The sequence below is a fragment of the Gigantopelta aegis genome, chromosome 11 (assembly GCF_016097555.1).
Source record: "Gigantopelta aegis isolate Gae_Host chromosome 11, Gae_host_genome, whole genome shotgun sequence".
Taxonomy (NCBI): Eukaryota; Metazoa; Mollusca; class Gastropoda; order Neomphalida; family Peltospiridae; genus Gigantopelta; species Gigantopelta aegis.
In genome coordinates, this window is record NC_054709.1 from 10,907,132 (window position 1) to 10,933,306 (window position 26,175).

General features: G+C 38.9%; 1 protein-coding gene across 1 annotated transcript; it reads left to right on the forward strand.

Annotated features, from left to right (window-relative positions):
- The first annotated feature begins 17,256 nt into the window (after nucleotides 1-17,256).
- LOC121385010 lies at nucleotides 17,257-21,760 on the forward strand. Its single transcript, XM_041515538.1, has 3 exons — nucleotides 17,257-17,494; nucleotides 19,361-19,407; nucleotides 21,624-21,760. The coding sequence occupies exons 1-3, from the start codon at nucleotides 17,257-17,259 to the stop codon at nucleotides 21,693-21,695; spliced, it is 357 nt and encodes a 118-aa protein (XP_041371472.1). The 3' UTR covers nucleotides 21,696-21,760.
- The last annotated feature ends 4,415 nt before the right edge of the window (nucleotides 21,761-26,175 follow it).

The window sequence follows — 26,175 nt, forward strand, 5'->3', positions numbered from 1 at the left end:
ACGTGTAACATGTTATTTTATGTCTTATAATTATTTTATGAAAATTCTATTTTTATTGTTATTATTATTTATTTATTTTATTTATACCTATATATTGTAATACGGATAATTATAAAGTACACAGTTGTAACTGAAACGCCTGAATAGATTAATAATTTAAATATGCCCTGTAGCCTTGTTACATCGCACCATGGACCATATGGCTTCCATACAAATTGCTCTATAACGGAAGTCCACCAATGTATTTATATTCTAATAATAGACAAATCTTGCTGCATTCATGGTAAGATTTCAACCCTGTGGTATGGCAATATATAAAACCAAAATCACAGTCCTTAGTTGCAACGGTACGCAAAATGTGAAATATCCCTGCAGGTCACAGACTCAATAAGCCTGTTCACGAGCAAAGGTGGCATATTGTGCAACTCCTGTACAAGTGCCTGGGTGCCGTGCTTATAAAACCTTTATAGAGTCCAGAATCAATGCCTAATTTAGTCACACGCATACAATTTGTCTTAGACTCTATTAGAGTATATAGTCTTGACTCTAAAAGTTTTTTAAGCACCAAGCCTGGTGCAGCTGTTGAATGAGGTTTTCGCATGTGAACTCGTCTACCAATGTTCACCCCCATAGATGTTCTATGAGGATGGAATCTGGCGAAACTGCTGGCCAGGGCAATACGTCCGCGTGATTTTGATTCAGAAAGTCAGTACCAACTCGGGCAACCTGCGAACGTGCGTTATCATATTGAAAGGTTAAAGTTTTTGTTTAACGACACCTCTAGAGCACATTGATTAATTAATCATCGGCTATTGGAAAACAGTGGAAAAGCGCTACATTTTTCCTAATGCAGCAAAATATCTTTTATAATATTATGCACTTCCCACACAGAGGAAAACACATACCACAGCCTTTGATCAGTTTTGGTGCACTGGTTGGAACGAGAAAACCCCAATCAGTTCAACGGATCCACTGAGGTGGTTAGATCCTGCGACGCAAGCACCTCAGGCGAGCGCTCAACTGACTGAGCTAAATCCCGCCCTTGTTGAAAGGTTAAATGCAGATGTTGTGCAATATATGGAACAACAACAGGAGCAAGGATTTCGTCTCTGTAACGAACACACGTGAGGTTACCATGAGCAGCATGAAAGTCAGTTCGACCTATCTCAAAAATCCCAGCCCACACCATGACAACTTCACCGTTTCATGGAGCAGCAGGCTCACTCGGTTTGAATGCATTTTCGCCGACACTATCTATACACCAAAACAAAATCATTCTTAAATAACAACAATTTATTTCTTATTTTAAAACAAAAAAATGTCTTCGAATCGTTTAAAACAAATCAAAACCATCAACTGGAAATAAAATAATTACATCATTCCTTTGCTGATCATAACTAGTTAAAAGTAGTTCCGTCCGAAAAACTTTTATTCTTGGTCATTGGCCGAAAGTGTAAAAATGTATCTAGTCATGATATCTGGACAGTGATTGCAGGATAATTGGGTAACAGCATATCTTCCCTTTGTTCACTTCTTTGAACAGTTAAGCCTTCCTCTCTTTATGGTTTGGTAAAATTACTTTTTACATAACAAAATTATTTTACAAATCTCAATCTGGCTACTCAAAAATTCATTAAGTACTAGACATTTTTAGATTAATTTACAATGTTGTTTCTCATTTCATTTTTCTCCATCTATTTCTCTCCCTAAATGTATATCTTATACCTTATGGAGCAGATTTCGTCAACTTGTAATCTATCCTTGTTTTCTTTAATAACATATGTTTAAAGGCATATTGTCACAGACCACTAACCTATTTAATGGTCTAACAAAGTATTACCTGAACAAAAATAATTTGATTTGTCCCTAAATGTACTTTATTCGACCATCTTCATAAACACCATTCTCCATTTATTAATGATATTTTGTAAAAATAATTGAATTATGGCAATGGCCCATAATTCAAAAACTAAAATTGCCGAAAGGGATGACATGGATTTCACTCCATCATGGTTGAGTTAAGATGATGCAATAGCCAGGATTAGTTTCCAACGATAAATGTAATTTCTATTTATTATCCATTTTTAGAGAAATAAAGGTCCTTAAATTCCGTGACAGTATGCCTTTAAACTAAAGTACGTCTAGTATAATTACACATATTTTTAGTATTGTAAGTATCGAAATTTATATATGTAAATATAATATAAATATAAGGCCAAGAAAGTCTGTTACAGTTTGACTTTCGTGACGATTTACCCATTTGTGATGGAGTTATGGCCCTTGAACTTTGGAGATGTGAAAATTAATTTTCCGGACTTTTGTTTTCAGAAGACCTTTAGATATTGAGCTGACATTTTGTGTACGGGTTTATCACACACTGTGTGACTTTCATGGCTATTTACCCATTTTAACGGAGTTATGACCCTTGAACTTAGGAGATGTGAACATTTTGCTTTCCGGACTTTTGCAATACCTGAAATTATCAAGATGAAATTTTGTATATAGCTGTATCATTTATATATATCTTTACAAATCAAGTTTAATTTTCATGGTGATTTACCTACTTTTCAGAGTTATGGCCCTTGACTTTAGGAGATACAAAAAATCGTAGAACCCTGTAGGGGACATGTATTGCTTTAGCAGTACCCTCAGAATGCTTGTTCTTATTCCTATTAGTACTACCAGGGCATTAGATTGCATCAAAGTCAAGGCGATAAAATTTGTGCCCAAAATACAGATGCCCAGATTAACTACAAACATGCTGACCACAAAATATTTCACCTCAAAACCACTGAAGTGTTGAGTTCAATTACATTAAAATAACTCGAAATGCATCTCTTAAAATTGAACTCTTCAGCAGATGTTACCGACAGCACTGAAGTAAAATCACCATCCTGCGGTCAGAAAAGACAAAGGTCCTCGTTGTGACCAAATTAGTGAGGTCTAAATCCCTGACTACGCAATTCAGAAGAACTCTTTAAGTTTTAATTTGAGTGACTATTTAAATATGAAAAGTGACCAAAGATATCAAAGATGGTTCAAACCATTGGCTTATTAATGGTGATATTGAGAGGTTATTCAATGGTCGATCATGCACATCTGTGTTTTATACGTGTGTGTGTGTGTGTGTGCGTGTGCGTGTGTGTGCGTGCATGGAACAGTAGCATTCTCTTACAAGTAGTATTAGCATTATAGTAGCATTATAATGCATAATATTTTTAATATTTTAGGCATGATTTTATCTTTTTCACAGATAAAGGAACACAGATGTGTATTTATATGTATATGTTTTATACAATAAACAATTTTGTAATTAACAAATGTGGTCGATTTGTTCTTTGAATCATCAGTACATGATCCACAGATAAAGTCATTTCGGTCTAAACCGTTGACATTTTGGTTGGAAGCTTGAAGACAGAAAGTGGCTACCAGCGTGGACGGAATTAATGAATTAATGAATGAATGAATATTTAACACAGACACGGATCCAGGATTTTTTAATAGAGTGGGGACCGAAACCTGGTTGTTTTTGACAGGTGGGCTGGATAATTTAGCATTTTTTGTGTATTCTGTAATATATATTGTTTGACCAAAAATAGGGGGGGGGGGGGGGGGGGGGGGGGAGCTCTTGGGCCCTCGCCTGTAACAACACCTTAGCACGAAAAATGCATCGGCTATTGGGTGTCAAAACCAGCGTGGACGGAGCTAACACTGATTTCTGATTTGGATGGCAAATATTTGATAATAGTCTTAGAAAGGAAACCTGCTACATTTTTCCATTAATAACTAGGGATCTTTTATATGTCTCGATAAATATGCAAATAGAATACCATACGGTAACTTTGTGCCAAATTCCAGGTAGGTGTGTGTGTCTGCCTGTCTTGTCTCTCTCTCTCTCTCTCTCTCTCTCTCTCTCTCTCTCTCTCTCTCTCTCTCTCTCTCTCTCTCTCTCTCTCTCTCTCTCTCTCTCTCTCTCTCTCTCTGTGTGAATGTGTGTGTGTGTGTGTGTGGACATCCCTGGAATATATCTATTTTGGGTATACATACACCTGCAGTGTTGCTAAGCCTTGACCACTGACCTAATCTAATTCCAGGAATCACGAACTACGTTAAAGCTGCAGTATCGGGACGTTTTGGTTTTCCATGTCACAGACATATTTCATAGTTAAAGTTTGTTTTATTTAACCACATCACTAGAGCACACTGATTCATTAATCATTGGCTATTGGATGTCAAACATTTGGTCATTTTGATATTTAATCTGAGAGAGGAAACCCGCTACATTTTTTTCCATTAATAGCAAATTATCTTTTATATGGACCACCCCAGAGACCGGATGATACATACCACGGCCTTTGATATACCAGTCGTGGTACACGGTCTGAAATGAGAAATAGCCAAATTTGCCCACCGACGGGGATCGATCCTAGACCGACCGTGCATCACTGGTCCTTTGTCCCGCCCCTATATATTGCATACAGACAAAGGTTTCTGATTTTACAGCACAAATATACGTCGACGATAATGAGATGCCTGTCGGTGGGCTTATTGGGCTATTTCTCGTTCCAGCCAGTGCCTCGCGACTGGTACATATCAAATATGTGTTATCCTGTGTGTGGGATGGTGCATATAAAAGATTTCTTGCTACTAATGGAAAACTGTAGCGGATTTTCTCTACACCTCTTCTAGTCGATGATTAATAGTCAATGTGCTCTAGTGGAGTCGTTAAACTATCTTTTGTGTGTACTTTCTATTTTTAGGAATAGTAGCAGCACATTATTAGTTTGATATGCTTTAAAATTAAGCTTGAAATCGATTAATTTGGAAGTGTGTATCATGAATAAATTCAAAAATAGCAAAATATGACATTTACATAGATGATAATACATGAGCGGCCATTGGAAGTAGTAAGGGGGCCTACCGGGAGTCATGACCTACTTTCCGTGACCTTGACCTTGATGACGTCACGTGACCTCGTCCTACTGGCCCTGACCTACTTAGACTGGCCTTGACCTTGATGACGTCACGGACTACTGTACCGTGTGCAACGTCCTACTGACCCGGCCCCGACCTACTTAGACTGACCCTGTCCTACTTAGTCTAATCCTGACCTATTTAGCCCGACCCCGATCCGTCGTACTTAGCAACGCCCGTGCTATCCTGTCTGTAGGATCCCTTGCTACTAATGGGAAAGTGCAGGGGGGTTTTCTCTCTAAAACTGTCAGAAGTATGTTTCACATCCAATAGCCAATGATTCATAAATCGAGTGCTCTAGTGGTGTCGTTAACCTACCACTTCTAAGGACTCTGCCCGACGCGAGGTAGTGTATTTATTTTTAGCGCCCTGAATGATGAATGGTTATCACTGTTTACATCCGGGAAGCGGTGGTATCTTGTGTTGGCAGTCTCTAAATAAAATACTCTTCGGAACTAGAAGTTACATTCTTAAAGACGTGAAATAAGAAATGATTTAAATAGGTGTACAATAGAATTGTCGTCCCACTATGTCTCCCGCGCTAGCGCATTCACATATGTGTTAAGGAGAAGAAAGGAATAATTATTAAGGAGAAGAAAGGGATGTGTGTGTGTGTGTGTGTGTGTGTGTGTGTGTGTGTGTGTGAAACATCCCTAACCCATTGCTTTGAAGAAAGAACGACCTTGGCACACTTGGCATGTGTCTGGCCTTGGTGTGAGTCATGGACCGCCCTTGGCATACTTGGCAGGTGTCTGGCCTTGGTATTAGTCATGCCCTGACCTACTTAGACTAGTTCCGTTGTGCCCTTGGACTGTCCCCCAGACTATGGACTGTCCCCCAGACTATTGTCCTTGGCCTACTTACGACTGGTCTTGACTTATGTAGGCTCGTATTTAGATATAAAAAGGGGTGTTTTGTTAGTAGCGTCATTCGCTTGCCGAAAGTTCTGTGAACGAGATCTATTTTTGCTTTGGAGTTTGAAGATATTCTGGTACGAAGAAAATGACATCGGGATATTCGAGCAGTCTTAGTAGCAGCAGCAGTAGCGACGAGGACGACGTCTTGGTCTGCAAATGTTCAGAAAGACATACGATCAAAAGAGTGGCTACCAAACAAGAAGAACATTTCATGGATCAAACGGATGCTACACGTGACATTGGGGTTGGAACTGAAGATGGCGAACTCGTGGATGAACCCACAGATCAGACGGATGCTGCCTGTGAAACAGATGCTGCCTGTGAAACAGATGCTGCCTGTGAGGAAGATTGCTATTCGAGACGTTACCTGTTCTGTCATCGTCCCGAAATGAGACATTTCTATGCTCGGATGCTGACGTATGCTCGGTGGCCCATACAATTACGTCAAAAACAAAAGAACTTGCCAAGGCCGGTTTCTACTACACGGGAGACCACGATGCCATCACCTGTTACTGTTGAGGACTTCGCGTCTACCGATGGAAGAAGACAGACGACCCAGTGATGGAACATTACAGACTCTCTCCAAGATGTCCTTATGTGAACAACCTGTTCAGACATTAAATGTTTTAGACACTTGTGTGCTATGTTATCATGTTGTATGTTGTGAATAAAACCGTGAATAACAGGTTTTGCTTTCTTATTTATGTCCTGGGTCCATGAGTGTGTCTCTGGACGTGTCCCTATGGTAGTAACACTGGTAAAGGGTAATATTTTGGTAACGATTATTTTTGGGAGCTCGCACGATGAGATTTGTGCTTGGGAGGAGGGACACTGCTCATACGTATCACACACATTCACACATTCCTGTACCATATCTTTATGCGTTATAAGGTATATAAGTAAAATAGTTTTGGAAAACTCGTCATTTGAGGTAGAACTTTCAGAGGAGCAACATGTCATACCAGTACAAGTTATATGTACCCGACGTGGATAAGTGGACCCGTTTCTATAAACTGCAGGCAGAAGGTAAACTTCAACCTCATTTTCCAGTGCAACGTGGTGGGAAAAGTCAGATCATGTACAGTGTGGATCGATGTCTAGAACTCTACGATCCCACGTGGAAAAAAGAAAAAGAGGAACAGAACAAGTCCCCGACACCCAAAGTCGTCATGGTCTCCCCAACACAACAAGTGGTAGAGCAAGCCAAGGCCGAGCAGAACCGGAAACGTCAAGAGAGTGGCGTGGAACAGAAACGACGAGAGCAGACTGGGCAAAAACGGCACAAGCATTTCTGAGAAGGCTATAAAAGGGGGCATGGCAGTTTCAACATCGTCAGTTCACGTCGAACACTTCAACAATCAACATCATGAATCAGAATTGGTTTATTCCGGAACATGTCATGAACAAAAGATCGTGTCCCGTATGTCCAAAGACTTTCAAAACCATCAAATATGCTACGTCATTGGAAGACCTTCCATTCAGCTCAACTCCAGGCTCCTATGGCTCCTATAGCTCCGGCTCCTCTGGCTCCGGCTCCGGCTCCTAGGGCTCATATAGCTCCTCTGGCTCCTATAGCTCCTGCTCTGGCTCCTATAGCTCCTCTGGCTCCTCTAGCTCATATAGCTCCTGCTCCTCTGGCTCCTATAGCTCCTGCTCCTCTGGCTCCTATAGCTCCTGCTCTGGCTCCTATAGCTCCTCTGGCTCCTAGGGCTCATATAGCTCCTCTGGCTCCTATAGCTCCTGTTCATAGTGCTCCTATAGCTCCTGCTCCTCTGGCTCCTATAGCTCCTATAACTCCTGTTCTGGCTCCTATAGCTCCTCTGGCTCCTCTAGCTCATATAGCTCCTGCTCCTCTGGCTCCTATAGCTCCTCTGGCTCCTCTAGCTCATATAGCTCCTGCTCCTCTGGCTCCTATAGCTCCTGCTCATAGGGCTCCTATAGCTCCTGCTCCTCTGGCTCCTATAGCTCCGGCTCCTACAGCTCCTCTGGCTCCTCTAGCTCATATAGCTCCTGCTCCTCTGGCTCCTATAGCTCCTGCTCATAGGGCTCCTATAGCTCCTGCTCCGCTGCAGCAGCAGCCCCTAAGATTGTTACATCCGTTCACCATGATCGTGTCGGGACCCACGTCGTGTGGAAAGACAGTTTTGTTGTACAAACTGCTAAGAGGTGGTAAAATCCATCCGCCTCCCCAGCGCATCATCTGGCTCTACAAACGATGGCAACCCCTCTATGATACGATCAAAATGGTTGCTCGAGTGAAATTTGTTCAAGGCATACCCGAGAATTTGGAAAAGGATCGTTATTTGGATTCGAGAGTCAGAAATCTCATCGTGTTGGACGACCTGATGTTTACAGCTGGAAAAGACCCTCGCATCACCGACCTGTTCACGGAAGGAAGTCACCACAGAAACCTCTCTGTGATTGCCATCAACCAGAACTTGTATCACAGCAAGGACCCGACACAGAGAAGAAACTGTCATTACCTGGCACTGTTTAACAACCCCATCGACAAGCAGCAAGTCCTAACCTTGGCACAGCAGATGTATCCTGGAAATACTCGTCATTTCATGCAGCGGTTTGAGGAAGCTACCCACAGGCCCTACGGATATCTCTTGGTGGACTTGAAACCGACCACGCTCGAACATTGGCGTCTTCGGCCTAATGGTTTACAGACGGGGCCGTCCCGAATGGTATAAAAGCACGAACGTAACGGCGAATGTCTCAGAAGAGTTGCAGCCACCGACGAAGAAAGAGCTCTACATGCAAATCATGCAAAGAAACGCATTCAAGAGAAAATTACCAGGCATACCCGCCTACGAAAGTGACGACGAAGAAGAAGATGAGGTGGAACCCTATCTGAAAAAAGTCAAGAGAATGCAGTCTTGCGATACTTGTGGTCTGGTCTTTAAAGACGGAAGCGACTTGCAGCGACACGTGAAAACGTGCGAAGAGGGAAATGAAAAAGAAGAAGAGCCGTCGCCCGACCTGGAAAACGAAGGCATTCGTCTCATGGTGGAACGTGAATTCGACATCAATCGTGACTATCTCCAAAGCAAGAGGAAACGCTACGAAGAAAAAAACATGTCCCAAGATGCCATTGAAAGAAACATGAAGACATTGCAATGGAAGTTATTTAAAGACACGTACTCTCGCTTTCTGACCTATATGCATTACTTTGACAAAAGTCCCAACACCAGAAAATTTTTACAGTTTGTGAATCCAGACAAAGATGTGAGACCACAGATTCGTTCTAAATTAAATCAGTATCGTTCATGGATCGGCGAATATTTGGATGAACAAGACGACGACGATACCGACGATGAGGAGGACGACGATGATGAAGAGAAATGAACACTCATATTATTCACATGTCGCCCTTAAGGCCTCTCGATGTAACCCAGTGTGTGTCCATTTTATATATGTGTCAGTGATTTGTAATTTAGAAATAAATGAAAAAACCAAAACATTGCGTTTGTTTTTTGAGTTTTTTACTCTATGACTAGATTTGTGATTGGATATTTCTACCGCTACTTTATAGTAGCAAGAGCTGTGTGTACAAGACAGAACATACCACGATCTTTGATATACCAGACATAATACACTAGTTGGCTATAGCTTAATGGGCCATCGACGGGGATCGATCCTAGATCGACCACTGTATTTACCTATTTGGTAATTAAAAAAGCCCTGTAAAAAGGCTTGTACTCTAGGGAAATACTTGTGTTTAAAATGCAGCTAAAAGATCATAGTTTAGGTCGGAGCGTTCAGTTGCAGTCACGCGTTCTTTCTTCAAAGCAATGGGCTGGGGATGTTTCACTCTCTTTCACACACACACACACACACACACACACACACACACACACACACACACACACATCCCTTTCTTCTCCTTAACAATTATTCCTTTCTTCTCCTTAACACATATGCCTTTCTTCTTAACAAACATTCCTTTCTTCGAGACAAATATGTCTTTCTTTTCCTATGACTAAAACAAAACAAAATATTTGTATTCAATTAATCTTTATTTTACGAGGAAGGAAATGTTTTATTTACTCAATATATTTTATTTATGGTTATACAAGAAAGAAAGAAATGTTTTATTTAACGACGCACTCAACACATTTTATTTACGGTTATATGGCGTCAGACATATGGTTAAGGACCACACAGATATTGATTGAGAAAACCCGCTGTCGCCACTGCATGGGCAACTTTTTTTTTTTTATTAGCAGCAAGGGATCCTACACCATCCCACAGACAGGATAGTACATACCGTTGTCCAGTTGTGGAGCATTGGCTGGATATATACCAGACCGACCCACATCAAGGGAACACTGAGCTACGTCCCGTCCCCACAGGGTTATTAGAGGATGCTTGAACAAAAATCGTAACATAATAAATAAATAAACAAATAAATAAGTAAGTAAATAAGTAAAATAAAAACAAACTATAAATTATTATTTTGTTTTAAAAATAATAGAAAAATATAATTTCCCCACATAAGATACGAACGACGTACCTTTCACACTAAAGTCGACTACGCTAACTACTGAGCTACCGAGACATCAACAAAATCTGTCATTTAAACCATTATATGTGCGAGCGGCGAAGCGCGGAATGAAGTGACGAAATAGGTCAGTTAATAATAATCTTGTGAATGCGCTAGCGCGGGAGACATAGTGGGACGACAATTCTATTTTACACCTATTTAAATCATTTCTTATTTCACGTCTTTAAGAATGTAACTTCTAGTTCCGAATAGTATTTTATTTAGAGACTGCCAACACAAGATACCACCGCTTCCCGGATGTAAACAGTGATAACCATTCATCATTCAGGGTGCTAAAAATAAATACACTACCTCGCGTCGGGCAGAGTCCTTAGAAGTGGTAGGTTAACGACACCACTAGAGCACTCGATTTATGAATCATTGGCTATTGGATGTGAAACATACTTCTGACAGTTTTAGAGAGAAACCCCCCCCCCCCCCCTGCACTTTCCCATTAGTAGCAAGGGATCCTACAGACAGGATAGCACGGGCGTTGCTAAGTACGACGGATCGGGGTCGGGCTAAATAGGTCAGGATTAGACTAAGTAGGACAGGGTCAGTCTAAGTAGGTCGGGGCCGGGTCAGTAGGACGTTGCACACGGTACAGTAGTCCGTGACGTCATCAAGGTCAAGGCCAGTCTAAGTAGGTCAGGGCCAGTAGGACGAGGTCACGTGACGTCATCAAGGTCAAGGTCACGGAAAGTAGGTCATGACTCCCGGTAGGCCCCCTTACTACTATTGGATACCATTTACCTTACAACGAGTTGTTTTAAAATGTATCTAACGAGCGAAAGCGAGTTTGATACGTTTTTAAACGAGTTTTAAGATAAATGGTATCTAACGGACATGAATGTATTATTCTATTTCTTACATATCCTCAAAAAACGAGGTTTTAAGCAACATCTTTTTCGACTAAAAGTTATTGCTCTTGTAGCTAACTTACGCGTCACAGACAAATTATTACGTCACAGTGTAATCGATTTCGATCGTGCTGGGGTTTTTTTTTTCATTGGATATATGGCATTGTTGACCTACTAGGAGCAGCCAGTCGTATGTCTTGAAATTGTTAACGCACGTACATGTGTAAACAAGTATGTGTTATCAAAAATAACGAATGATGTTCTCACTAACGGGTGTGTAAGAAAAAAAGTTCAATGCATCTTTAAATTGTGAAACGCAGATATGTTCGTTCTTTAAAGAGCAGATAACACGAAACTCTTATCTCTGAATGTAGCCAGGTGTCATGTGGAAATAGTTTTATTTACTAGTTCAATCAATATAGGCCAGGTAAGACTTAGTGAAAACCGTTTATGAATATATTTTAGCAATACTGTACAGTGTATGACACGGTAAATGGAAAATCTTTCCTTTATAGGATATAGTTTACGGCATTTCTGTGCGTGTGTGTGTGTGTGTGTGTGTGTGTGTGTGTGAGAGAGAGAGAGAGAGAGAGAGAGAGAGAGAGAGAGAGAGAGAGAGAGAGAGAGAGAGAGAGAGAGGGGGGGGATGAGAGGGATGGAGAGAGGGAGGGAGGGGGAGGGATAGAACACTTGCATTTTTCTATTTACCACCAACATAATCATTTATATTCATGTCTAGATTAAAATTTTAAAATCCTGAGTTGTGGACTGCCAAAGGAATTTCTAGGTGACATTGAGAAGGATGATCAAAAGGTTCTTGCCATGTCATCCAGTTACTTACAAAGGTTGTCCCCTTGGAGGTTCACACGCGTCTTTCATCATAGCTGAATCCCTCTGTCGAACATGGATTCTTTCTGCAGTTCCAATACAGTGTTTAAAGGCATACTGTCACAGATTTAAGGACCATATTTACCTAAACATGAATAATACATACAAATTACATTAATTGTTGGAAACCAAATGTAGCTATCGCATCACCTTAACTGAACCATGGTGGAATGAAATCCATGTCATCCCTCTCGGCAATTTTAGTTTTTCAATTATGGACCATTGCCATAATTCAATTATTTTTACAAAATGTCATTAATAAATGGAGTATGGTGGTTATGAAGATGGTTGAATAAAGTACATTTCGGGACAAATCAAATTATATGTGTTCAAGTAATACTTTGTTAGATCATTAAATAGGTCAGTGAACTGTGACAATATGCCTTTAAATATGCATTCCTGAGTTTGCTGCATTGTAAGATGTTTCCGACTAATAAAATATTTCTACGATTAAACTTAGATATTAAATATATATTTAGGTTTAGAATATCAGTGTCTGTATATTCAATGTGTTTCTGGTCGTCTTAATATTTGTAAGAAGCCCAAACTGGATTTTGTCTTCAAATAATTTCGTACGTACAAAACAAAATTATATTTTTGGAAATAAAATGAAATTTAACAGTATAAATATTAGAACGATCAGAAACACGTTTAATATACAGCCACTAATATTTTATGCAGAAAAATATATTTGTAATTACAATCGTTAAAAAGTCTTTGTTAGTCGATGACATCTTAAAAAGTGCAGCAAACTCAGGAATGTCCCTTTAATTAATAATGTTTTATATACTCTTCAAAAAAGTAGGGGAACTCTAATAAGAATTTACAATTGCCAAACTTGTAAGGTATATTAGCTGTGGGGAATGGCTATATGATAATAGTGAATTAATTGGGCAAACGTTACAACCGGTAGTTCAGTATTACAGTAGGTTTTATGACCACCAGAGATATATATATATACTCTTCAAAAAAAGTAGGGGAACTCTAATAAGAATTTACAATTGCCAAACTTGTAAGGTATATTAGCTGTGGGGAATGGCTATATGATACAGGTGAATTAATTGGGCAAACATTACAACCGGTAGTTCAGTATTACAGTAGGTTTTATGACCACCAAAGATCTTGAAGGAGGATTGGTGTCAAAGGTGAAATTTGAAAGTTGACGGGTTTATTATCAGTAAATCGCAAATTCAAACAATAAAAATGACTAAAACCAAAACAATAATAACTGTATGATCAACAGAATGAAAAAGATTGACAGAAATAATGTTCCACGGTGGTTAATCGACCTTCCTGGAAATTGTCAAAATCGAGAATGACTCCTCACGCACGTGTACGGGTCAACTGCGTGATGCACGTGCAAACTATGGAATGTGTTTCGGTGTATTGATAAACAGACCTGAACGTTCTTTACTAGGATGACTGTGGTCAAAACGTATGTTCGATCTAATAGTGGATATTAATATTAATATTTCAGGTTCCCATACTTTTTTTGAAGAGTATATATAACTTTTAACGTTATTCATTATAGAAAAAAAAAATACATGCCAAAATTACACACACACACACGCACATGCGCGCGTATATATATATATATGTACATACGCACACACACACACACACACACACACACACATAAAACATTCATTCCCTTTCCAAATAAAATATTTGTAGTCATTTACAAGTAACTTTTGAGCAAAACTGTCAAGAACCATTTTGAGTGATCCATTATACTGGTATTAAAGGTGCTATCTCAGTGTTGCACAATGACAGCTATTGCAAATCACAATCAATCTAATTAAAATTAGCTCTACTATTACATGTGGATCTAACAGCAGCCAGTTGGAGCTCATGTCCACCAATCAAAACCTTACTTGCAGAATATGCCAGTGATTTAAAAATAATTTGAAAACATTCCGAATTATCCTGAGGGTATACGACATGTTTCGTGTGAATTACGAATGCCTTAAAACATGTTTTATTTTATAAAATAAATAATTTGTAATGTAAAACTGAAGACTGATTTAGGTTTTTTTATTTATAAATAAATAAATAATTTTTAATGTAAAATTGAAGACTGATAACCCATCCCGTACGTATTGTTATGGTTCGCTGTACTGCGGCCACTAAAATAGACTCACCTGATATTTTTAGAATTTGTATGCTCCCAAATAACGTTATAAAAGGGCAAAGTGTGATTGGTCAATATTTAAATTATTATTTACAGACGAAATGTTACCTGGACATTGGGGACTACGCAGTGTTGTTAGTTTTAAATCACTGGCAGGATTCTGCAAGTACGGTTTTGATTGGTGGACATGAGCTCCAACTGGCTGGTGTTTAGATCCACATGTAATAGTGGAGCTAATTTTAATTAGATTGACCGCAACTCATCCCCCACCCAATTTGGTCCTAGTGAAACTTCAGAAAACACTTTGGTTTAGTTAACGGTGTAATAAATACTGTACAGTATCAAAATGGGATATACATGTATACACAACTGACAAAATATTGTGTTTGTGCTACATAACCTTTAATAAAAGCTGTCTCGTGCTACTGTGCATTATGCAAATTAAAAAGGTCACTACACAATTTAAAATGCTCAGGGTAATTTGATTCAAATGTGTGTCCTGTATTCTTTATTCAGGTAAAAATTTTACTTTTGAGATATTCTTTATTTATTCTGCTAAAAATATTTAAATTTTTTTATGTTTTTTTCAAATGCAAACAATATTGCTGAGATTTTTTTATTTGTACATATACAAAACATTTTTATTTATACAGGTGCAATTATTACTTTTAATTTATATATAATTATATAGATTTAAACATTACACATTATGTGTACATGTACATGTATTGATCTCCAGATGAAAATATTAGTTTTCTTAATTTTCTTAAATTCAGAGAGATTCTTTAAATTATTTATTTGGATGCAAGCATTATTTTTTTCCGACGCCATATAACTAAATAAAATGTTATCCTGAGGGTATACGACATGTTTCATGTGAATTACGAATGCCTTATTTAGACCAGTAGAACTAATTTTAATCAGATTGCTAACAACACTGCGTAGTCTCCAATGTCCAAGTAACATTTCGTCTGTAAATAATAATTTAAATATTGACCAATCACACTTCGCCTTTTATAACGTTATTTGGGAGCATACAAATTCTAAAAATATCGGGCGAGTCTATTTTAGTGGCCGCAGTACAGCGAACCATACCAATACGTACGGGATGGGTTATCAGTCTTCAATTTTACATTACAAATTATTTATTTATTAAAAAAACTAAAAACTAAATCAGTCTTCAGTTTTATATTACAAATTATTTATGTTATAAAATAAAATATGTTTTAAGGCATTCGTAATTCACACGAAACATGTATTGAAAAATAATTTGAAAACATTCTGAATTATCCTGAGGGTATACAACAGTGTTTTTAGCAATCTGATTAAAATTAGTTCTGCTGGTCTAAATAAGGCATTCGTAATTTACATGAAACATGTCGTATACCCTCAGGATAATTCGGAATGTTTTCAAATTATTTTTAAATCACTGGCATGATTCTGCAAGTAAGGTTTTGATTGGTGGACATGAGCCCCAACTGGCTGCTGTTAGATCCACATGTAATAGTGGAGCTAATTTTAATTAGATTGTGCAAATCATTTTTTGTTTTTTAATAAAATTTTAATTTAACATTTAAAGAAGACACCTTTAACAATATGCCCAGAAATGATTATAGGAAATAATTTTATTTATTGGTAGAAAATACATTTTTATTGGAGAATCTTTATCACAGCTCGCATATAATTATGATATAGCACCTTTAAATTGTTGCAAGATTGTATAAATTTCTAATGTACTTACATTGAATTTATATTCAATAAATATGCTTGTCATAATTAATAATTTATGCTGCAATTCAAAATAATCAGTTAACTTGCAGTTTTAAATTAAAAGTTTTTTTAAGGGTAAATGAAATTGACACATATGTGTTATAGTCTGTTCCAATAAAGGTCACAAATCACCTGTTTACTGACATCTTTAGTTTAATTTCAAGAGTAAACACTACCTTGTATATCAATGAGAGCCCAAACAAGTAAATGCTAAATTAGGTAGAGTATTATTGAATGGGTATTTACAAAATATTTACTTGTCAGTTTAATATGAAAGAAATAATCGACGAAAATAATTTCCGACAGTACTATAGTTAACAACACTCGTCCACAGACAGTGCACTGGTGCCCGCCTGGTCTGCCGTGATGGACAACCACATGTCTGCAGACGGCAGACCTTCCAGAGTATAGTTGGCCGCAGTCTTCACAAACTGTTCTGAAAAACAAAATTTGGAACATACGATTAGTGTCCTAAACCCGGGGGAGCAGACGAAGATATGCCTAAACTATAAGAAAATTCTTGGATGGATAATTATATAATGACTTTCCAAAACGTATTCGCTTAATTTAACATCCAGGATATACAAACTTTCATCAAGACACTTTTTAAGTGTATAAATATAACTCGTTTCCTTAAAATAACACCAAAAACTTTGACCATGTTTGTTTTTGCCGTCAAAACAACGAGGTTTTTCTTCAATAGCTTTTTTGTGGTTGAACAAAATCGGGAATTAAGTAAACAAATGGATATAATATTCATTCTAGAGCCGTAACGCAATATTATTTTAATCAGAAAGGGATCCAGCACGTAGCTGTAAGACAAAATGTACTCACCGTCGTGTAGCGAAGCGAGCTTTATCCGCCATTTTGGTAGTGGTATACGAAGTTCAAGCATGTATCATACGGTTTAGGTTGGACCCCTTGACTATGTATTTTTACATGGATTGCAACTAATATTGAGGGTAGAATGATGAAAATATACATGGTAAAAAGGTCTCAGGTTAGCACACTTTGCCCGAATATCTGTATAAATTTTGCCCGAACTTTAGGTTTTGCTCCAGGTTTATGGTGGCAGTTCCCCCCGCCCCCCTCAAACCCCTGCTCTCCTGTCTCGTACGCTTATGCAAGAAACCCACATAACACGTGATCTATTCTCTTTACCCCAGCATGCTCTTCTACGTCTGCCTGGTTCTCTGTCTGGGGCCAGCCCTCGCTGTGGGCCCCTGCGCGCCGAATGAGGACCTTCTGGCCCTTCTGAAGATCATACACTCCCTGCCGTCATATTCGCACCTGTCAGGTGAAAACAAGGCTCTCCTACCCGAACTCATCTCAGAGGCTCAAGTGTGTCAACTAACGGCCTATATCTACATGGTCGGCTTTCACAAGATTCTGAGTCTCATAGACAGTAAGTGTTTCATTACATCTACACGGTCGGCTTTCACAAGATTCTGAGTCTCATAGACAGTAAGTGTTTCATTACATCTACACGGTCGGCTTTCACAACATTCTGGGTCTCATAGACAGTAAGTGTTTCATTACATCTACACGGTCGGCTTTCACAAGATTCTGAGTCTCATAGACAGTAAGTGTTTCATTACATCTACACGGTCGGCTTTCACAAAATTCTGAGTCTCATAGACAGTAAGTGTTTCATTACATCTACACGGTCGGCTTTCACAAGATTCTGAGTCTCATAGACAGTAAGTGTTTCATTACATCTACACGGTCGGCTTTCACAAGATTCTGAGTCTCATAGACAGTAAGTGTTTCATTACATCTACACGGTCGGCTTTCACAAGATTCTGAGTCTCATAGACAGTAAGTGTTTCATTACATCTACACGGTCGGCTTTCACAAAATTCTGAGTCTCATAGACAGTAAGTGTTTCATTACATCTACACGGTCGGCTTTCACAAGATTCTGACATAGACAGTAAGTGTTTCATTACATCTACACGGTCGGCTTTCACAAGATTCTGAGTCTCATAGACAGTAAGTGTTTCATTACATCTACACGGTCGGCTTTCACAAGATTCTGAGTCTCATAGACAGTAAGTGTTTCATTACATCTACACGGTCGGCTTTCACAAGATTCTGAGTCTCATAGACAGTAAGTGTTTCATTACATCTACACGGTCGGCTTTCACAAGATTCTGAGTCTCATAGACAGTAAGTGTTTCATTACATCTACACGGTCGGCTTTCACAAGATTCTGAGTCTCATAGACAGTAAGTGTTTCATTACATCTACACGGTCGGCTTTCACAAGATTCTGAGTCTCATAGACAGTAAGTGTTTCATTACATCTACACGGTCGGCTTTCACAAGATTCTGAGTCTCATAGACAGTAAGTGTTTCATTACATCTACACGGTCGGCTTTCACAAGATTCTGAGTCTCATAGACAGTAAGTGTTTCATTACATTTACACGGTCAGCTTTCACAAGATTCTGAGTCTCATAGACAGTAAGTGTTTCATTACATCTACACGGTCGGCTTTCACAAGATTCTGAGTCTCATAGACAGTAAGTGTTTCATTACATCTACACGGTCGGCTTTCACAAGATTCTGAGTCTCATAGACAGTAAGTGTTTCATTACATTTACACGGTCGGCTTTCACAAGATTCTCAATCTCATAGACAGTAAGTGTTTCATTACATTTACACGGTCGGCTTTCACAAGATTCTCAATCTCATAGACAGTAAGTGTTTCATTACATTTACACGGTCGGCTTTCACAAGATTCTCAATCTCATAGACAGTAAGTGTTTTATTACATCTACACGGTCGGCTTTCACAAGATCCTCAATCTCATAGACAGTATGTTTCATCACATAGACAATCTCATAGACAGTAAGCGTTTCATTTCATCTCTAAGATTGGCTTTCACAAATGTCTCAATGTAATACAATGAAACCCCTCGAAGACTGACATTGTTCACGGTTCTTTTATAAATATCAATACTGAAAATAACCTCTCTAATCCGGATATACATTAAAATTAAAGTTTTTACTTAGTACCGTGGGTGTCCGGTCTAAAGAGGTTTCATATATATTACATATATATTAAATAAAATTGTATTCTGTGATTGGTTGTTATATAAAAATTGTATTCTGTGATTGGTTGTTATATAAAAGTTGTATTCTGTGATTGGTTGTTATATAAAAATTGTATTCTGTGATTGGTTGTCATACAAAAAGTGTCTACTCCCCTCCATCATGCCTCCATGTAATCTATACATGAATATTATCAGTATTTATCGAATGTGTTTCAGATCTGAATCAAAATGAAGGTCATCTGCTTAGTCTTTATCTACAACAGGTAAATATACTTGTGGTATATCGGGTTTTTGTCGCTTTTTATGATTCTTATTTGTTTTTGTTGGGTTGGTTGGGTTGGGTTTGTTTTGTTTTGTTTTGTTTTTTGTTTTGTTTTTGTTGGGTTTTGTTTGTGTGGGGTTTTTTTGTTTTGTTTTTTAGGGGGTGGGGGTTGTTGTTTTTTTGTGTGCTTTTTTGGGGGGGGTGGGTGGGGGTGGGTGGGGTGGGGGGTTGGGGGTGGATGGTGGGGGGGGGGGGGGGGAGTTCGGGAGTGGGGCACCGGGGTACTTAAATTGTTGTTTTTCATGTCTTTTCTGACTACACCGACGTTTCTCTCACTAACATCACTAACCACACTAACAACCAACAACTAACCCCACTGTCCTAGACAGACAGCCCAGATAGCGGAGGTGTGTGCCAGGACAACGTGCTTGGATATAATCATGAAAATAAGTTAAAATGAATGAATAAATGTCTTTTTTTCTTATGAATACGGTGCTGATGCTCAGTGGGTCGCGGGATCGATCACCCTCAATGAATGAACTTGGATTTTTCCCCCGTCCCAACCAGTGCTCCACGACTGGTACATCAAAGACCGTGGCTAGTACGGTTCTGTTTATGGAAAAACGCATATAAAAGATCCCTTGTTGCATGATCGGTAGTAGTAGTCTGTATGGCTACAGCGGGTTTCCTCTTTTCGCTCTGGGGCGGGACGTAGCCCAGTGGTAAAGCGCTCGCTTGAGGTGCGGTCGGTCTGGGATCGATCCCCGTCGGTGGGCCCATTGGGCTATTTCTCGCTCTATCCAGTGCACCACGACTGGTATATCAAAGATCGTGGTACGTGATATCCTGTTTGTGGGATGGTGCGTATAAAAGATCCCTTGCTACTAATGGAAAAATGTAGCGGGTTTCCTGTCTAAGACGACATGTCGAAATTATCACATGTTTGACATCCAATAGCCGATGATTAATAAATCACTTTGTTCTAGTGGTGTCGTTAACCAAAACAAACTTCTTCTCTTTTCGATTCTGGGGCGAGACGTAGCCCAGTGGTAAAGCGCCCGCTCGATGCGCGGTCAGTCTGGGATTGATCCCCGTCGGTGGGCCCATTGGGCTATTTCTCGTTCCAGCCAGTGTACCACAACTGGTATATAAAAGGCCGTGGTATTTGCTGCCGTGTCTGTGGGATGGTGCATATAAAAGATCCCTTGCTGCTAATCGAAAAGAGTAGCCCATGAAGTGGCGATAGCGGATTACATCTCTTAATATCTGTGTGGTCCTTAACCATATGTTCAACGCCATATAACCGTAAATAAAATGTGATGAGTGCGTCGTTAAATAAAACATTTCCTTCCTTCCTTTTCGATTCTCGACCAAATGTCGAACTAACCATTTATGTTCAAGCACGCTGTCCTAGGCACACCCCTCACATATCGATAGAAGTGGTAGCTTAGATAGCGACCCTGGGTTACGTCTCTAATAAGCAATTATGGTTGCACTAAACCAAACAAAATACCAACTGTGATAATGTTATGGGCAATGTATACAGTCCAAATAATCGTAGCCCAGTGTTAATGCGCTCATCTGATGCGCGGTCGGCTAAGGGTCGATTCCCATCAGTGGGCCCATTGGGCTATTTCTCATTCCAGCCTGGCTTCCACATCTGGTTTAACAAAGGCCGTGGTATGTACCATCCTGTCTGTGGGATGCTGCATATAAAAGACCCCTTGCTGCTAATCTAAAAGAGTAGCCAATTGCGTAATGGCAGCGGATTTTATCTCTCATTATCTTTATGTCCGACAGCATATAACCGTAATTAAAATGTATTACCTGTATGGTTAAAATATCAAATAAAATATTAAAACAAAGTGATACGTCCCACTAGAATGCCAAGTGGGATGTAACACTGTTGACGTCACACGATGGCGTCATCAAATGGCGCACTACAACCTTACAAGAACGTCAACGAAACGAGGTGAGTGATATAAATTAAGATCGATTATGGGTAATAAACAGGATATTAAACTCGCTACCATTTCATATCATGTTTATGTCCCTCTTGTAATAATTTCCATTGTCACTCGATAAAGCTCGTGACAATTGAAAATTATTTCACTCGGTACATAAACATGATACGATATGGAAGCTCGTTTAATATCCTATAAGTATTGAGTGGGTCATTAAGTAAAGATTCCTTCCTCTTTATGTTTCTATTTATAGCACCTGGTGGTGGAGAAGACTTTGGCAGCAAAGCATCCGCACACTACGAAAGCTTCACATATTCACGCCTAAACCACAGAGAATCCATCTGTGAATGTGTACCAACTCTTCTTCAATAAAGATACAGTAAAAAACAAGATCATGTTATGTAATAGTATACATCTACATGTGAAATCTTGAGAACTTGGTATTACCTGCCTCAGTGGCGCAATGGTTAAGCCATCGGACTACAGGCTGGTAGGTACAAGGTTCGCAGCCCTGTGCCGGCTCCAACCCAGAGCGAGTTCTTAAGGGCTCAGGTGCAAGGCCACTACACCCTCCTCTTTGTCACTAACCACTAACCAACTAACAACTAACCCACTGTCCTGGACAGACAACCCAGATAGGTGAGGTATGTGCCCGTGACAGCGTGCTTGAACCTTAATTGGATATAAGCACGAAAATAAGTTAAAATGAATGAATGAACTTGGTATTTGAACACGAACAATATCGTTTTGTATGGGGGCGAAACGTAGCCGAGTAGGATTTGCGCTCGCCTGATGCGCAGATGATCTAGGATCGATCCCCGTTCGTGGCCAATATGGCTATTTCTCGTTCCAGCCAGTACACCACGACTGGTATATCAAAGGCCATGGTATGTGCTATCCTGTCTGTGGGATAGCGCATATAAAATATTGCTTTCTACAAACGTAGCACGTTTCCTCTCTAAGGCTATATTTCAGATTTTACCAAATGTGTAACTTGCAATAGCCGATGGTTAATATATGATAATGTGCTCTAGTGGTGTTTTTAAACGAAAGAAACTTTAACTATAGTTTTGTGTTGACATAAATACCAGAGAGGAGGGCAGTTAAAAATGCATTATCTTCATTTTGAGGACAGTTACCCTGCCATACCTCACGCTTCCTAAAAAAAATTGTTTTGTTTAACGACACCACTAGAGCACATTGATTAATTAACCATCGGCTATTGGATGTCAAACATTTGGTAATTCTGACACGTAGTCATCAGAGGAAACACGCTAAACTTTTCCTAATGCAACAAGGGATCTTTTATATCCACTTTTCCACAGACAGGAAAGCACATACCACAGCCTTTAACCAGTTGTATGTGGTGCACTGGTTGTAACGAGAAAAACTCCAATCAGCTGAATGGATCGACCGAAGTGGTTTGATCCTGCGACGCAAGTACCTCAAGCGAGCACTCAACCCACGGAGCTAAATCCGCCCTAACGCTTTCTATGTTTATGATTAAATTTTAAAATAATAATACACTTAATCAAATAAAAGCACAATTTTTTTGTTTTAAACAAAAGAACTCGTTTTCTCTTGAACTTCATGTACACAATTAGTTTAGGTTATAACTTCTGTGCTCCAGCGGTGTCGTTAAAAGAAAACAATCTTTATTTCATCTTTTTTTCTTTTAATTAAGGTTCAAGCACGCTGTCCTGGGCACACACCTCAGCTATCTGGGCTGTCTGTCCAGGACAGTGGGTTAGTTGTTAGTTGGTTAGTGGTTACTGAGAGAGAAGAGGGTGTAGTGGCCTTGCACCTACCCACTGAGCTCATAAGAACTCGCTCTGGGTTGGAGCCGGTACCGGGCTGCGAACCCTGTACCTGTAGTCCGATGACTTAACCATTGCACCACCGAGGCCGGTCAACAAACTTTAAACATATAATTAAATGGATGCTACAGTAACAGAATTGGCAGCTGATAAATGCCCAAAAATGGAAAACATCACACTTCCAAAACGTTACGTTTGGTTTAGTATTATTAGTTGTGTTTTGTGTAATGTGTAATAGTGTATGCAACTAGCAAGAAACATATTAAACATTGTAAACTGATGGCAAGTGTGTTCTGTATTGTGATTGGTTAATTACATTCTTTTTCCGGGATCAAATAGACAATAACACCCGGAAGGCTAATGACGTCATTAGAAAGTGACGTCATTAGCAATTGGAACAGGCGAAGTTGACGATTCAAGGGTCTACAGTTAGATTGTAGCCAGGTATTTTTTCTTCAAGAAATACCAAATATACAGTTAGTTCCGTTGAAAAACGATCCAGTTTACAATGGACATAACCATATGGAGTTTTTAGATTTGCGGGTGTTATTGTCTATTTGATGCCCGCATATGTTTAATTGTTGACCTCAGGCTAACGCCTTCGATCAAAAATTACATTTGCGGGATCAAATAGACAATATCACCCCCAAATATAAAAACTCCATATGGTTATCTCCTAATTTAAAAGAAAACTCCAAACACTATTACATATTACACACAATGCAACTGATAATACTAAACGTAATCTCTTGTAATGTTTCCTGCATATTCAATGGTGAGAAGATCATTCATTATTTTTGATAACACATATATGTGTGATAACATTTTAAAGACATACGACTGGCTGCTCCTAGGTGATGTTCAGGTCACCAATGCCACACCATTCAATGGGGGAAAAAACCACGTTCGAAATGGATCAGCCTTGTACAATCTAATTAAAATTAGCTCCACTATTACATGTGGATCTAACAGCTCATGTCCAGTTGACCTTTCATTCGACCAATCAAAACCTTACTTGCAAAATCATGCCAGTGATTTGAAAAGAATTTGAAAACATTCGGAATTATGCCAAGGGTATACGAAATGATTTGGGTCAATTACGAAGTATGCCGGAAACTAATTGCAATATAAAAATTTATATAAAATTCGTTTCAAGACGAAAAAAAACAACAACAAAAACGTGATGGTATAGCTATAAAAAATGTTTATACTAGTATACAATCTAGAGTTTATTACTGCACTTTTTCCCTGTTTTTTCGCCTATTGCATAAATAGTCTCGCCCGATATTTTTAGAATTTGTATGCTCCCAAATAACGTTATAAAAGGCGAAGTGTAATTGGTCGATATTTAAATTATTTATAGATGAAATGTCACCTGGACATGGGAGTTCACGCAATGCTGTTAGATCTACTGGTAGACCAGTAGAGCTAATTTTAATCAGATTGCGTACAAGTTAACCTGAAATTGGCTGGTTTATGACACGCAAGTTATACTAAAAGAAATAGGACTGTATATAGTTTTATTTTTATTTTTAAACAGGTTTTTGTTTTAGGATATTTAAAAAAAGAAAGAAAAAAAAAAGACTACTACATTCGTGTCCGTTAGGGACCGTAGCAAAAGTATCGATCCCCGTCGGTGGGCCCATTGGGCTATTTCTCGTTCCAGCCAGTGCACCACGACTGGTATATCAAAGGCCGTGGTATGTACTACCCTGTCTGTGAGATGGTGCATATAAAAGATCCCTTGCTGCTAATCGAAAAGAGTAGCCCATGAAGTGGCGACAGCGGGTTTCCTCTCTTTATATATATATATATATATATATATATATCTGTGTGATCCTCAACTATATGTCTGACGCCATATAACCGTAAATAAAATGAGTTGAGTGCGTCGTTAAATAAAACATGTCCTTCCTTGTCCTTGCTCAGTCTATATAATAACCAGAGGAGTCTTAAAAATGAATGGTGTATAACGAGTTCATACGATCCAAGCCGGAGTTTAGGCTACCGAAGTAAAGACAGGAAATAAACAACTCCTTTTTGATATTTAGAGGGTGAAGCCTTTTTTTAAAAAAAATAAAAAGGAGACGAAATGACCCTAGTGGAATCTTTGACCCCCTCCCCCCTAGACGAAATATTTCGTCTCTTTTGGCTTCAAAATAATTTTACTACGGTCCCTTAGATACCATTCAGAAACATATTCAGCTCTCTTTAAGGTAGGTAGATAGGTAGGTAGGTAGATAGGTAACTAACTTTACGTGCTCATATACCACAAAGGGTTTCGAACACGCCACTCTTTTTAAAACAACTCGTTGTAAGATAATGGTATCTAACGGTCACTCATGTAGTAGTATCTATATCCAACTCGCTTTAAAACAACTCCTTATAACATAAATGGGACCTAACAGACACGAATGTAGTGTTCTCTTTATAGCTATGACTGTGTTTTGGTGACGAACTGTGTCTAAAACAAACTGCGTAGAATGCCAAAATAACCGTGTAGCATACAGATTCGATGACATGACAACAGCCCCCACACTCACGCATCGAGTCGGTCAGTGACAAAATAATCGGTGGACTTGCTCTGGGCTTTAATAAAAATGAATGAATAAATGAATGAATGAATGAATGAATGAATGAATGAATGAATGAATGAATGGATGGATGGATGGATGGATGGATGGATGGATGGATGGATGAATGAATGAATTGATGAATTGATGAATGGATGAATGGATGGATGGATAAATGGATGAATGAATGAATGAACGAATGAATGAACGAATGGATGGATGGAAGGATGGATGGATGGATGAATGAATGAATGAATGAATGAATGAATGAATGAATAAATGAAAGTTTAACGATACCCCAGCACGAAAAATGCATCGGCTATTGGGTTTAATAAAAAGTTAGTTTGTTTTGTTTAACGACACCACTAGAGCACAATGATTTAATAATCATCGGCTATTGGATGTCAAATATTTG

Bases quoted from the DNA above. Each gene is read 5' to 3' on its own strand.
- LOC121385010 (XM_041515538.1), top strand. From the start codon at position 17,257: ATGCTCTTCTACGTCTGCCTGGTTCTCTGTCTGGGGCCAGCCCTCGCT. The intron at 17,495-19,360 runs GTAAGTGTTTCA...AATGTGTTTCAG, and splicing joins GATTCTGAGTCTCATAGACA to ATCTGAATCAAAATGAAGGT. The intron at 19,408-21,623 runs GTAAATATACTT...TTCTATTTATAG, and splicing joins TTAGTCTTTATCTACAACAG to CACCTGGTGGTGGAGAAGAC.